Genomic DNA, 14,373 nt, shown 5'->3' with positions numbered 1-14,373 from the left:
TACCCCCCATTTCCGGCTCCTCCCCGAGTTTTGGGACACCCTGTATAGTAGTTTTTTATCTCTTTTTTGAACTACACTAACTGAGCCAGTCCATTCATTCCCAATTTTGCTCAAAGTAATTGCCATGATTCTTTCAGACACTTGTTAAGACAACATGCAAGTAATTAATTAAAAACAGAAAGTAAAAAAGGACTTCAAAACTTTCGAAAGGTATCGCTACGAATAAAATCAAGTAAATGAAGAAAGTCATAGGGGAAAAAGTACTAGAAAAGAACCCATGGGTCACCCTAGTGAATTACAATTATCCATCGACACCAATCAATGGAAAAGCGTCTGTTTGATGAGACCGGAATAATCTAACGTGGTGTGGAAATGTGGGGATGCGCAGAGCAACAAATACAAGCTCAAGCGTGTACACATAGAAGCGTAGCGCTTTAGGTCCCGGAAATCAGAGCGGGGAAAGGAAAGGACGGACTACCCGTGCGGGCAGCACGGCTACCAATCGTTGCACTTCGCGATATTCAGTCTCAGTGTGCGGATCGTTGTACCCGTTTGTCGTTTCCACGTTCACTCGTTTCCACGGCAGATCTTCGAAACGTTCAACCTATCTTTTTTTTTTTTACTTTTTTTTCCAAATTTTCTTCTCAATACGGCGTAACAAACGCGTGAACGCGTGAAAAAACAATGTCGGCTATATATAAGAAATCGGTTCAAACGATTGGCAAGTGCGTGCCCGAGAAGTTCCAGCCACTGTGGAATCACCCAGCTGGTTAGTAAGTTGTCACTGATTCGCTAGATTTATCGGACCACACCACGTGCCGGAATCATATGCGCTCGTACCACTGTACAACGTGCATTTAGACAGATTAGCATAAAAACCACTTCCCGCGACGTCGTACGAATTCCAGGCATCGACTATGTTGCCCTCGCTCGTGTTAGAACGTCGCGTTGTGTACGTAAATGAATGTCATCTCGTGACACGTTGCTCTATATCGTAGTAATGTCTGGTTCAAGGTCTCATAGAAGATAACGCGTCCATGCTCTATCAATGGAACTCGATTTTTACCACAGGCTACGCAGCATTTTCGAAGTTAGAAATTTGCAATTATCGAGTGTAATCCGAGCGACTGACACGATTAAATATTTATATCGACCGATCGAAGCACAAAGGTTTATTTACAACTTCCGTGGCGATACGGGGAGGTTTTCGACTCGGGTTAAATTAACCTCGGTTATCACTGACGATGTTAATATATACGAATATAAAATGTGCGGAGAGATAAGAGTTAGAAATTATTTTTGAATAAATTAGAAGACGTACAGTGGCCACTGAGAATTATGTAAACCAAACTGTTTCGATTCAACGAATCTGAGCTTAATTTAATAATTTTATCGATTCCACCAAGCACTTGCCATTCGATTACGCGTACACGCTTCTTGCAAAATACACGGCGTTCCGAAATAGCATTCTAATCTTTGCGTGAATTCGAAACATTCACGCAGCTCGTATCTTCGTCACGTTTTCGATACTGTCAAGAATATTATATATCGAGATTGTCAAAACGAGGAACGTAATAGCAGTGTCGACCTATTTTCCCCTTTCAGGTCCGCAGACTATATTCTTCTGGGCACCAGCTTTTAAATGGGTCAGTAATCATTTTGTCGTTTTAACGTCTTCCTGAATGTCATGTACTCGATATACATTTTCGCAATAACGACACTGTTCGGAATAATCACAGGAGCCGCGGCACGTTTCTTCGATAAGATTTATCCGTTCTATATAACCGGTGACTGCAATAACCGAATCAATTTTATTCCAAGGTAGTCCAACGCGCGGTTCTCTAACGTCGCTGGCAAATAAACACGTTACAGAAATATTTCTCAACTATGAGGAGGCAGTATCCGCATGCAAATGGACCTGGTCCAAATGCGACATTGACACGTGCCGTGGCGGTTCTTGCGAAACAAACGACTAACGCCGTTCTAACGATCACCTTTGATAATTCCGTAACGGTTTTTTCCTTCCGTGACTGGACGCAAAAAATCAATATCACGTTGTTACGTTAAATCGATTTATGTTATCCTGCACGAAAATGTTCCGAATGAAAAATTAGGAAAGCTAGTCGGCAAAAGAATTTATATTTCATAGTCACTGGCCTTCTGCAAATATCACAAGTATTTTCAAGCTTCGTTTAGTTTTCTAACGAGAAATACGATAATAAATACGAGTATGTAATCTAATCAAATCTAGAAAATCTGTTCTTGTCTATTACAGTGTGTATTGTAAATTGAAAACTTGATATATATAATTATTATTGGATAGAAAGTGATTTACAAGGTGTATTATATTAATAATTTCTTCATTTATCATGTATACTGTCGAGCTCATAATTATTCGTATTATATATATAATTATATATTATATTATATATATAATACGAATAATTATATATATATATTTATAATGGAAAAATTATAATAAGTATGAACAGACGTGCTCACCCACTTTACTCGATTAAACAACTTGTATTTACTATTACCCTTCCAGTTATGAAAATAAATAAAAATTAAAAATATTTCTTCTGTAACGAATAATTTTATATATATATATATATATACAAGTTGTTTAATCAAGTAAAGTGGGTGAGCACGTCTGTTCATACTTATTATAATTTTTCCATTATAAATATATACATGTACATACGTAGATTAAGTTACTTTAGTGGACATTGAGGGTACGAATAATTATGAGTTCGACTGTGTACATCATAAATTAAGAAATTATTAATATAATACACCGATATATATATATCGATTAAACAACTTGTATTTACTATTACCCTTCCAGTTATGAAAATAAATGAAAATTAAAAATATTTCTTCTGTGAAATTAAAGAAGGAATCCTTTATCGTATCAATGCCCGTTTGAACAGTAGCTCAAACCATGTTGGATTCAATGAACGAATTTCCCAGCGGAAAATCATATGTGCGCGCGCGCATGCTTTAACAAGTTGTGGTCGATCTAGCTGGAAATAGGTCAATCTTAAAGTAAATACTCGCAATTTGACCCATATCGCTGGCCCTTTCATTTCTTCGTCACCTATCCAAGAATATAGTTTCCTATTGTCTACTGTAACCATTTACTATTCGCCAATCTTTATCTCGTTGAAACGCACTTTGCAATTTACAGGGGCTTGTAATAGCTGGCCTCGGTGATCTGCAGAGGCCAGCAAATCAACTCTCCGTTAGCCAATCATCTGCCTTGGCCGTTACGGGTGTAATTTGGACTAGGTATTCCTTAGCAATTACACCGAAAAACTGGAGCCTTTTTAGCGTAAACCTCTTCGTCGCAATAACATCTATCTACCAAGTTACTAGAGCATTAAAGTAAGTACATGCTTCACGAATAGAATATTGTAATAATTGCGCACGAATGTACAATCTAAATTGACGATATTACGAACCAACGCTTGCAATTACCACGTTTCGACTTTTTCGATTTGAGTCGTCTTCAAAGCAACAAAATATTACAATTTAACTAGGTTGTATACGTAAAAGTATGCGACGAGTATTTTTTCTTGGATCAAATCCATAATAAAATGTATAATTAATTTATTATTAAAACAAAATTTAGAATTTTGTAGTATTTTTTATGTCTCACGTATCTAATTGATCTAAGTTCGAAGCGTCGTTCACTTTTATCTACCCAAGACGAATTGCGTAGCGTTATGCTTCGCGTATTTCGCTAGTAATTAATTTCAGTGATAAAACTATTTTTGCGTCCCTCGCAATGATAAGAGCTCGACGTTACATAATGTAGGATTATTTATGAAGAAGGCCGCGGATCAAAATATTGAACACTCGAATCTCTACTGGTTCGCTTTGTGCACGATGAATTATTTATAACAAACGCGATGGCGCGACGTGGGAATGCATTTCGAATTATGTTATTTCCTTTTAAATAACTTGGTCCGGACGATATCGGAATATTTAAAGACGCTTGGAATCACTGCGACAATTTCCAGCGATATTATTCTCTCTATTATTCTCTAGATTAAACTGGGTCAAATAAAAGTTCAATAGTTCAGAAGAGGCCGTAAGACGGAATTATCGAAAATCTGTTATATACGTCTCAACGGTTTAAAACATAATCTTATAACAATTTGGCGCACATTGTGTTAAATTTAATCGTCGTAGTTTTTGTATTGGTTATATAGTGGGTGTAGAATGTATTCGTACACCGAGCAATTTCCCAAAAAACTTTTCTGTGAAATTGTAGTTTCTTAACTTCTTTTTTTCTAATCAACGATATTTTACATATTCTCGGAAGTCTCTAAGATAGATATAGTCCAAACAACATTTTCTAGTTGATATAATTTGTGAAATTAACAACAAAAATGCGAAAAGTGGGTAAAAGTATAGAAGCAACAAGTATTTGTACGATTTTTATGACGAACCATTTACAATAGAGTTTGTAACGTGAACACATTAATTTATTGCTCCGTACGAATTAGAAAACATCAAATTTCCAGTAAAGTACTTTTAAAAATGGCTCTAATAGCGGAATTGAAGAAGATCCCACTTCGAATAACTAATAATTTAGCTGATTTAATGCTTAGAAGGGTTACAATAATTATAAAATCAATACGAAATCCCACGAAGGAAGTATCATATACTTGTAAATTAATGTAAATTTCTTTTTTTTTTTTTAATGAAGTTTTAAAAATTAAACAGTTGTCCGAATACTTGTTGCTTCGATATTTCTATCGATTAATTGTTTTTCTTTTTGTTAATTTCGTAACTTACATAAATAACTTTCTTTTGTAATCTACCTATTCTAGAGTTCCGAGAATATGTAGAATACCATTGTTTATAAAAAACAAGTTAATAAATTACAATTTCGCATAGTTTGTTTGGAAATTGATCGGTGTACGAATACTTTCTACACTCATTGTACGTGTATAAATTTTAACAGGTTTAACGTTAATAAACGATCGGTAATAAAATATGACTGATTAATGTGGACAGTATAATTTTATCTTTTCAACAGTTTTTATTTGTTGGTTGAGCGTTACGCGTACATGAAGGTACGAAGGACATGAAAGAAAATATGGCTACTATCGGAGCTTTATTTACGGAGGGTGTTCGATGTGACGACCGTTTATATCACGACCGTTTCGTAATCGATGCATCGATGATTATTCCCCACGGTGCAATGTGACTTTGCTTTTTACATGACCCCACAGAAAAAATGTTTTTCCATTTACATTTTACATGCGTTCATTCGCATGCACTGATCACGTTACCGCAAGCTTCTGTCATTACTATTACGTAAAACATGCAAATGAAGCTTCGTTTTACTAGACGAACGATATTTTCTTTGTACATCTGATAAGAAATGTATCGTGCTAAACTGTGGCAATTGAATTCGCTACAATGTACATTGAAATTGTTTTGTAAAAGATAGAAAATGGTTCTGTCTCCGTGAAAAAATACTGCATCTTAATAATATTGGCCAAAAATTCATTTTAATAATAATTTTTATTTTTAAGGTATCAACGTGAACACCCAGCGGAAGCAGCAATATCGATGGAGAGGAAATAGTGAATATATTCGAGTAATACACATTCCTAGACAAATACTTAATATAGATAATTAGAATAATTAGAATAGGACAAGCTTGCAGGGCGAGCGACTTTCAACCATTGCGTAATGTTTAATAAAAAAGAATTCACGCTTAAATGAGAACAACACAAATTCATAGTATTTATTGGACATCAACTCTCAGTGGTTTTGAAAGTTTCAAGTAGTGAAAATTGTAAATATTTAGATTCAAGTACACGTACACATCGCCATACAACCAAATACATCGAATGTTAAAACAATCATCAATACACTAAAAACAAGTAATCACAAAAACACCAAAAAATAAGCAATCATAAAAATTCTAAAAGCAAGCAATCACAAAAACCCTACAAACCAGCAATAACATAAATATAAAAAAAAAAATAAGCAATTGTAAATTAGGAATATAGAAAATATGAATGTAATAGTTAGTAAAAATTCTCACACCAAAACTCAGGAAACTGAAGACACCACAGAACTAGAACACCGATACTCAGAAAACCTGAAACACCATAAATAGTTCATTGACACTCAGGAATCATGAAACACCAACAGTAGCACCCTAATATCTAAGAAGCTTAACACACATAATTTGGAAATATAATGCATCAAAATCAAAACCTTATCATTAAGGAAACTGCAATCTCTAAAACTAGCAAAATGTTCGTGCCAAACTGTGATATCGAACGTAAGGTGCTATTCGTACCTTTAATCCAACTAGCAATGTATAAATTCTAAATAGAATAAGTACAAATATCGACAAAATATATAGTATGACTCCAAAAATTCAGTACAACATCTAATGCCATATATATATTATAAACCAAGACACCAATGATAGTACACCAGTCTGTAGGTATAACATATTAGACTTAGGTACATTTGTTCATGTTCAAATCTACCTCGAAGTAATAACTTACACTGCTCGTTGTAACGATTCGCAACACTGATGCTGAAGAAGTCGAAGAAGTGGGAAATGTACAAATCGCATACTGAGTTCGATAATATTATAACTGCCTTGTATAGATTTAATAAAGTAATATATTTTTCTATAAAGTGAGTAAAATAATATTATTACCTTTGCCCTCACTTTTATTCCTGTAAAACTATTTGAAGTCTCGTGTCGTATAAAATCAAATTAAACTCAACATATATATATATATATATATATATTTTTTTTTTTTTTTAGAAACGCAGCGCCATCTAGCGGTGAAGGGTCCGAACTAATTTCGGAGTATCGTCAGCGCCTCTATCGGGAAAACACCCAAGTTTGTCCTCAATTAGTTCCTTTTTATCTCGTTAGATGGAGCCATTATGGAAATTATAAAAGTGCATGTGGCTCCATCTACCAGGGAACGGCTAAGTTTGTAGCAAAAAATAGTTCTCCCAGTGGCTGCTAGATAGCGACTAATTTAATTAGTGGCGCCATCGGTGGTAAAACGTCCAAGTTTGTAGTGAAAATAGTTCCCACTATTGTTGCCAGATGGCGCGACTAAGGAAAAAGGTTGATAACTATTGCTGGATTAAATAATTGTTCATAAAAATTATTGATTTAACATAGCAACACTATATTGCAGTGTTATAAAGGAAAAAATCGTATTGATTATGCATTTATGAAAAATAAAGTATAATTGATTAGGAGGTATTCGTCGTTCTTCTTATGGAAATGGTGAGAACTATTTTTTACTACAAACTTGAGCGTTTTCTCACGGATGGCGCCACTAATACAATTATTTTATTTTTATTTTTAAAGTGCGTAGATATCTTCTACATTTCACTGTCTTACATTGATAATCACAAAATAAGCGTTTCCTTATAACTAGTTTACAAAATATTATATGTTAGGAATTACATATTATTTGTAACTTAACCTACTTATACTTTCCTTATTCTAGAGGTATGTATATTAAACTTTCGATCTATATTTGTGAGCAACGGTGTGAGCACCGTCTGAATATATGTACTTATTGTAGTTTATCACATTATTTGTACTAGGTTTTCCTAGCTTGACGCACCAATCTCTTTTAATATTTGTAGATAGGCTAAGGATTTGCTACCATTTGACTTAACTTTGTTTTATTCGCCTTGGTTCGGTCTTTTTATTTAATACTTCTGTGTGTTCTTATACATATATTTCAGACTTTTGGACTTCTGTTACTATTATAATATACAAAAATATAAATATTTAACAAAAATACAATATGAATACAATAAAATAAAATAAAAGTATCTTAATTTATTGTTAGTTTCCTAACGTACTTTTTTTTTTTAACAGCCTTTTGATTATCTCTATAGTATCTCTCTTTGCTTACGTATCTAAATCTAACTAATAACGTTTAACTTTGTACCATTTGTTTCTTCCTACTTTGGAACTTCTCCATGACCTATTAATACCCTGCACATAAATCCCGGTTATTTAGTTTTAAGTGCTATTTTGGCATTTTTCTTATTACTCTATTCTTTTAAAGACTTGAAAAACTTAACTATGGTCTTCATGATTTTGATTTTATTGAGTTTTATTAGCTCTATCGCCGATTTTCCTACTAATTCTATTTCCTTTTTCAGTTTCTCCCATATTAAGCTTCTCTCTTGGTTGTACAAGCCGCAATCAAATATTACATGGTCGATGTCTTCGTCCGCTTGGTTGCAATCGCACTTGCCACACAGCTTATAAGCCTATACTAATACAAAAATTAACTAAGGTTCTGGGTGCACCAAATATTTGTATAATCTATTTTATTACGTCCAATACTGCACATTGAAACAGAATAATCTAATCCTTCCACGAATTATGTTGTTACGTTTCCATAAAGCTTGCCTTCTGATTGGTCGAATAGCTGCAGGGACGTTGGTAAAAATGGCTCGAGACGGAGAACGATCGCGCTAGTAGCCCTCTGTCGTCTGGTTTAGTAGGCGTTGTCACGGCGCAGCACGACACGCGCCATCGAATGTAGCAACCGCGCAGTTCATGGTTGCGCGGTTATCAAAACGAACTGGCTTTGCCGTCATTCCGATCCCGTAAGGGTATCAGTAACGTTCCTGCTGCCGTAGAAGATCGGAAGAGGAAGACCGAGACATAGTCTATCACGCACATTCGAGTGTCGAAGCTTTTGACGCATCGTTGAAAATGTTCACCGGACTTACGAATCAGATGTCGACGTGGATGGGCAAGAAGGCCGAGGACGGTACCACGGAAATGCCGGCGGAGAAAAAAGTTACATCGCCCGAGGGAGTCGAGGGAGAAGTCGACGGGGAAAGGAAAGATAGGTGAGTACCACAATGTTAACCTATACGGATCTTAATAGAACATCGAACACCCTAACTCGTTTGACGCAAGCTTTTTAAAACGAAAGGTTTCAACTTTTCCTATTTCGGGATATTCTTGTCCACGATACTGGCACTCTCTTTTTCGCTTGCACGTAACCATCGAACGTATGTATGCACGTATTGCGTTTCAACGGTGATGTTTCTCGCCTGTCAAACGGGAGCGGGTGTTTCAACCGGAGATTCACGGTTCATGGTCAATCGATGCACGGTTGCTCGATCTTTTTGCGCATACGTGCGTCGCGTTGAAACTTTTGGTACAATCGTCTCTGCATTTTTGAGATTAGATCGATAACTGTCCCGCTACTTACGTAAAGTACTACTCATGCGACAATGTTACAATGTCCCAGTGACTCCGAACGAGGTTAACGTAGACTCGAAACAGTTGTTACATGGAATCTTCTTTTGCTGTTCTAACGCGATTGGTAGTGATCGATGCAGTCTGCAAGGGTTGTCTGGAACTGTCAAAATGGTTCTGTCTGATACGTGTATCGACAGTGGGCGCATTCGGAAGGGTTAACGATTTGTCGAGACTATTAATATTTCAGGATACACGTACTCTGAATGTATCTCGAATGTATCGTTTTAAAATTAATATTTGAACTCCAACTTCCTGGGTTATTACATCATGTAATCTATAGGTGCGATGTATTCGTCCGCATTTCCGTTTTCGCGTTTAATTTTTTTTCGTAATGGGCGATTCGTGTTTTCTCCTCGAAGACGGCAAACGCGAATCAATTTATACATGATATCGGTTAACTTTGTGTACGAAATACGACATTTACAGGGTCATACCCTGAATGTTACGTCACGTACCGCGAATATTGGGAAGGAATTGTAGGAATCGAGGTTCTAATTACGATAAATAGAATCCGGTTCGGTAGCTTCTGCAGTACACGATATTCAGCACGGCTTATCCTTTTGTTGACGGCAAATGACTTTGTCGCCATTACGGTCGTTCTCGTCGATGCAAAATCGTCGATTTTCGTGTCCGTGGTTCGCAGTGTCAATTTTTTAATCTGTGTAAAATCGGCTCAATTTTCAAATCTTCGAGTTGCTACGTCTATCGAAGATTATAGGTAATTCAACGAATATTTATTTGCTGTATCGAACCAAATTATCGAAACAGAAGCATGGACAAAAATTTTCTTCCCTTTCCAATGCTACTTCGAGTTTTTTATTTCGAATATTGAAACTGAAATGAAACGTTTATTTCAACTTGCTTTCGTTAGGAGACTAATTGTTTACTATCAATTAAAGGCGATAGAGTTTAATTGCATCTGCAAAACTCATTTTCATTTTAAAGGGGATGTACCACGAAGCAAAATTACTCGAAATTAAACAATTTTGAGCAATCAACGCAGCATGAAAACTATTCTTTGAAAACAAATTTAATTCGATTCGAAAAATGTTACAAAGCGTGTCCTTTTAGGTAACATAAAAATGGTCCAAGGCTTTTGTTAAATATAATTAAGTCGATTTTATTCAAAGGTTCGTCGTATAAAATGCGTAATAAAACGAGCGTGGAGATGCAATTTCGGCACAAAGCTTCTCGATCAATCATGTATCAAGGAGAAAATTAATAGGACAAATATGTGTTCATACTGATAACATCCGTATTTCATCAAATATTTTATTAAATGGTTAGTTTCTGGACAGGGTAGAGGCAAAGATTCGAAAAATAGATGAGTAATAAAATCAAGTAATATACTCGAGCCAAAAAAAAAACATTAGTCTTTGATTTCTAATTCGAGAAAAATAAGATCGTACACTTTTATTTTCTTGTTGTTCATACTGATAACATCCGTATTTCATTAAATATTTTATTAAATGGTTCGTTTCTGGACAGGGTAGAGGCAAAGATTCGAAAAATAGATGAGTAATAAAATCAAGTAATATACTCGAGCCAAGAAAAACATTAGTCTTTGATTTCTAATTCGAGAAAAATGAGATCTTAGACACTTTTATTTTCTTGAAAATACGATTTATCACGAAATCTGACTATTTCGTGATAAACCGTATGTCTTTTTAAAACACATCTCCAAGCATAATTAATAAATTAAATGTCTCGAATAGGACGTTTCAATGATCGAATTAGTACCTCTGGTTTTGCACTATAAATAAATTTATAAATATCTGAAGATAGTTACGAAACAGACTCCATTCGTAAAATAATTAATAGCCAGCTCAGGCCTATGAAATCATCTTCCAATTATCCACGAACGTCATGTTTCCGCTTTTAGCACGACGAGTAAAATAATTTCACAATGAAAATAAATAAAAGGGAGTACTCTTCGGAGTAATTAGCTTCGGGTGCCCCGATAAATCTGGATCCGCCACTGCGCGAGAGGTCGGAGCATTTTAAAGAGTTGCGGCTTCGCCCCGTTAATTTAATTCCCTTTATTCGGGTTCATTGGAGTATTCTGATTCGCACGGAGGCTGCAGCGACACTGGTCGAGTGGCGTCTGCCTTTCGTGCCAGATATGTATGTTATCGAGCTGGCTTTTAATTCGCGCTCGCCTCATCTGTTACAAAGGGCGAACGTAGAGTTGGAAACCCGGAGGGGAAGAAGGAAAGACTGTATTACCCCCCGCCTCGTTGCTGAAACAACCCCGCGAACACGCCAAAGGTCGTGCATAATTCAGTATTCTTCGGGGTCAATTGCTCGGGTTGATTTCGTTCCGTGGATCTCCGGGATAAACATTTCAGCACGCATCGAGAATCGAGTGAACGTCGATTTCCGTCCAGGGTGGTATTTGCTCGCGAAACATTTTTTCGCGGTATCCACGGACCAGGTGTGCCTGATGGAAATTTTAATTTTCAATTCCATTACGCGAACCTTCGTTACGCGATTGTTCTGGCACATAATTGGGTCCTGTAGGACCAAATTAACTCTTCGCAAGTCAATTTGCATTTACAGGTTTACCTTCCTATTTGCGGTACGCAAAAATATTGAGAGATCGCACGTGTTTTATCGAATATTTTTAACAGCACTATCGAAATTACTTTGCACCGTAGAAATAGGTTTCTTTGTACTTGGTAGTTGTTCATCGTTCGTCTACGATTTTGATCGTATTGGGTTGTCTGGAAAGTCCATGCCGATTTTTAATAGGCGGTACAGATCTGAATATATCGGAATGGTTGAAAACAAATAACATGCGTACATCCCCTTAAAAGGTGGAAAAATTGTGGAACAGAATGATACATATATAATTCAATAAATACATATCAAAATTCAAACGTGTCTTTAAATGTTTCTTAAAAATTGGCACGAACATTCCGGACAACCTAATACATGCAATTTTAAGTTTTTTGAATTGTATGATCTTCGTCGAGTTAGAGTGCGTTCTTATGGAATATAAAAATGATTGGAGTTAGTCTTACAGCTCGATGAATGATGTTCAAAGGAAACGTACAGTAAAATATGTATGTATAACTACGGTAAAATAGATCGTTCGAAATTGTTGCGTATTAAGAATGTGGATCGTGTCGAGGACAGGCTTTTAATTCGCGCTCGTTGAACGAATGTTTTCTTGTTAGTTCGGATAGTGGAGGTTCTAGAGTAGAAAAGAAAAAGTAGAACGACTTAGGGATCGAACGGCGACATGGTCGCTGCCGAGGGACTCGTGCAGCGTACGAAAAGAATGCCGAAAACAGTTGGAACCGATATTCCCAGGAACGAGGAGGGTAGTAATCTTTTATATAGGTCGCAATCGATACCACAGCGAGCTGCCCTCGCGCCAAACTGTTAAGTTTCGTATAATAGTAATGAAAACTCGCTGCTTCCCAACACCTCTCGTATTCGCAGAAATTTCGCGCACGGACTTCCTCTTTACTCGACTTAATCGGTTGCATTTTCCAAAGAAAGAGCAAAACAATTGATTCAACATTGAATCGTACGAATGAGTACGTTCTACAGATTTAATTGCAAAATAAAATTAACTGGAACGCTGAAAGGGCAAAGAATTTAAACGAGGAGTTCCGTTCTTACGAGTAGGTAAATGTAATTCAATTTCATCGCCTTCGTTTGCCATATATTTCCAATGAAAAATGTAGCTCGTTATTTAGAGATCTTTCATCGTCTATTTTCGTTCACACTAGTCAAACTTGTATTGATTCGTTGAACTCTATTACCAGTGACAGATTTTCAATCACCTTTCTAAGATGCATAGAAGCTTCAATCTAGACAAAATTTATCTCAGTTATTTTGTACATAAAGATACAGATGTACCTATACTAAATTTGTAATAGACGTTATATAATCATTTGAGATATAAATATGAAGAATAGTATTCCGCACGGATGAAACCATGGGTCCTACCTAGTATATATTAGGTCGTCCTAAAAGTTCGTGCCATTTATACTTCTATTTCTCAAATTAATATGTGAAACATACTCTCAAGTGTCACAAGAAAAGATAATCTGTCTCGTTTCACAATAGTTTCTCACCTCTCTCACATAGTCATTATACCGTTACTAGAAAATTTCTGCGGTTTTTTTTTTACTAAATTTCGATACAATTTCGATCATCAGCACGAACTTATGGGACGACCTAATAATATTTATTACTCTGTCTTGCGTTTTAACCCCTTGCTTTGGAGCAATCTATAGAACCTATAAATATTACAATACTAGTACAATTTAGTAACTTCCATCGTAACGTTTGCAAGTTCAAAATGTTATCCGTATCAACGCGCAATTCAAAAGGCAAAAATAGTAATGAATATTGGCTCTAAGGTCGAAGATTCGTCACAGTTTGCGTATTTTCGGCTTAGCATTCGTTCGTCCGCTCCCACGGGGAGCGATTTAGGGAACGCGCACTGTATTTTTGAGTATTTAACGAGCTACAGGGATTAGCGCCCATAGCCGTTTGTTGATCCCGCTCGGAGCAAGTTATTGACAAACGGCGTTGCGTGCACAACGTAATCGCGTGGTGTATAATGCAAAATGATTGTCCGCGTTCGGTGCGTACCTGATACCCGTTATTATCGAGGTATTATTGTTACCTATTATCGCCGCATCCGTATAGGCTCATTTCTCGGCGACCTCGGTTTCGCAAGCTATGAAGAAACAAAAGCAAGTGTTGCAAGCTCGACGAATTTTTCGCGGCACGAGCCGGCGGGGGTTGGGTGTTCACGTTTAATGGGGCACGGTTATGACCCCGGTAATGCCATTTACAAAGCCGTGCTACTCTTAAATGAGTTATAGTTTGCGACAATGTTTCGTTTGGCGCACCGCACGGTTACGTTGACCTGTTTTCGTTCGTAACATATTTATAGGGAATAGGCGGAAATCGGATCACTACCGGAGAATCCCTTATGGCCTATTTTCTCTCGACTTTAGCGATAGGGAGCAATGAAACGGAACAAACATCGGGTAGGGTTGAAACGTACAGGGTATCCTGCGCGGGTGTTCGAACGCAAT

General features: G+C 36.5%; 3 protein-coding genes across 7 annotated transcripts in view; 2 read left to right on the top strand and 1 right to left on the bottom strand.

Moving 5' to 3' along the window:
* LOC128887947 (uncharacterized) overlaps positions 1-14,373 on the bottom strand; it is a 478,906-nt gene that overhangs the window by 448,740 nt on the left and 15,793 nt on the right. The window lies entirely within an intron of this gene.
* On the top strand, positions 446-5,919 carry LOC128887953 (uncharacterized). The gene is made up of 4 exons (XM_054144484.1): positions 446-769; positions 1,606-1,646; positions 3,191-3,387; positions 5,553-5,919. Exons 1-4 carry the CDS (start codon positions 685-687, stop codon positions 5,602-5,604), a joined length of 375 nt encoding a protein of 124 aa, XP_054000459.1. The 5' UTR covers positions 446-684; the 3' UTR covers positions 5,605-5,919.
* Positions 8,549-14,373, top strand: part of LOC128887937 (synapse-associated protein 1) — a 114,119-nt gene continuing 108,294 nt past the window's right edge. For 2 of the 5 annotated variants that reach the window (XM_054144455.1, XM_054144458.1), the window contains exon 1: positions 8,554-8,892. In XM_054144455.1, coding sequence (XP_054000430.1) covers positions 8,753-8,892 — 140 coding nt within the window. In that variant the 5' untranslated portion in view covers positions 8,554-8,752. Of the gene's footprint in view, positions 8,893-14,373 lie in introns of all 5 variants that reach the window. The other 3 variants (XM_054144454.1, XM_054144456.1, XM_054144457.1) reach the window with 3 other exon arrangements.

Source organism: Hylaeus anthracinus, unplaced genomic scaffold, assembly GCF_026225885.1.
Source record: "Hylaeus anthracinus isolate JK02 unplaced genomic scaffold, UHH_iyHylAnth1.0_haploid 11989, whole genome shotgun sequence".
In the NCBI taxonomy this organism is placed as follows: Eukaryota; Metazoa; Arthropoda; class Insecta; order Hymenoptera; family Colletidae; genus Hylaeus; species Hylaeus anthracinus.
Note: the sequence above shows the minus strand (reverse complement) of the source record. Positions and strands in the feature narration are given on the sequence as shown.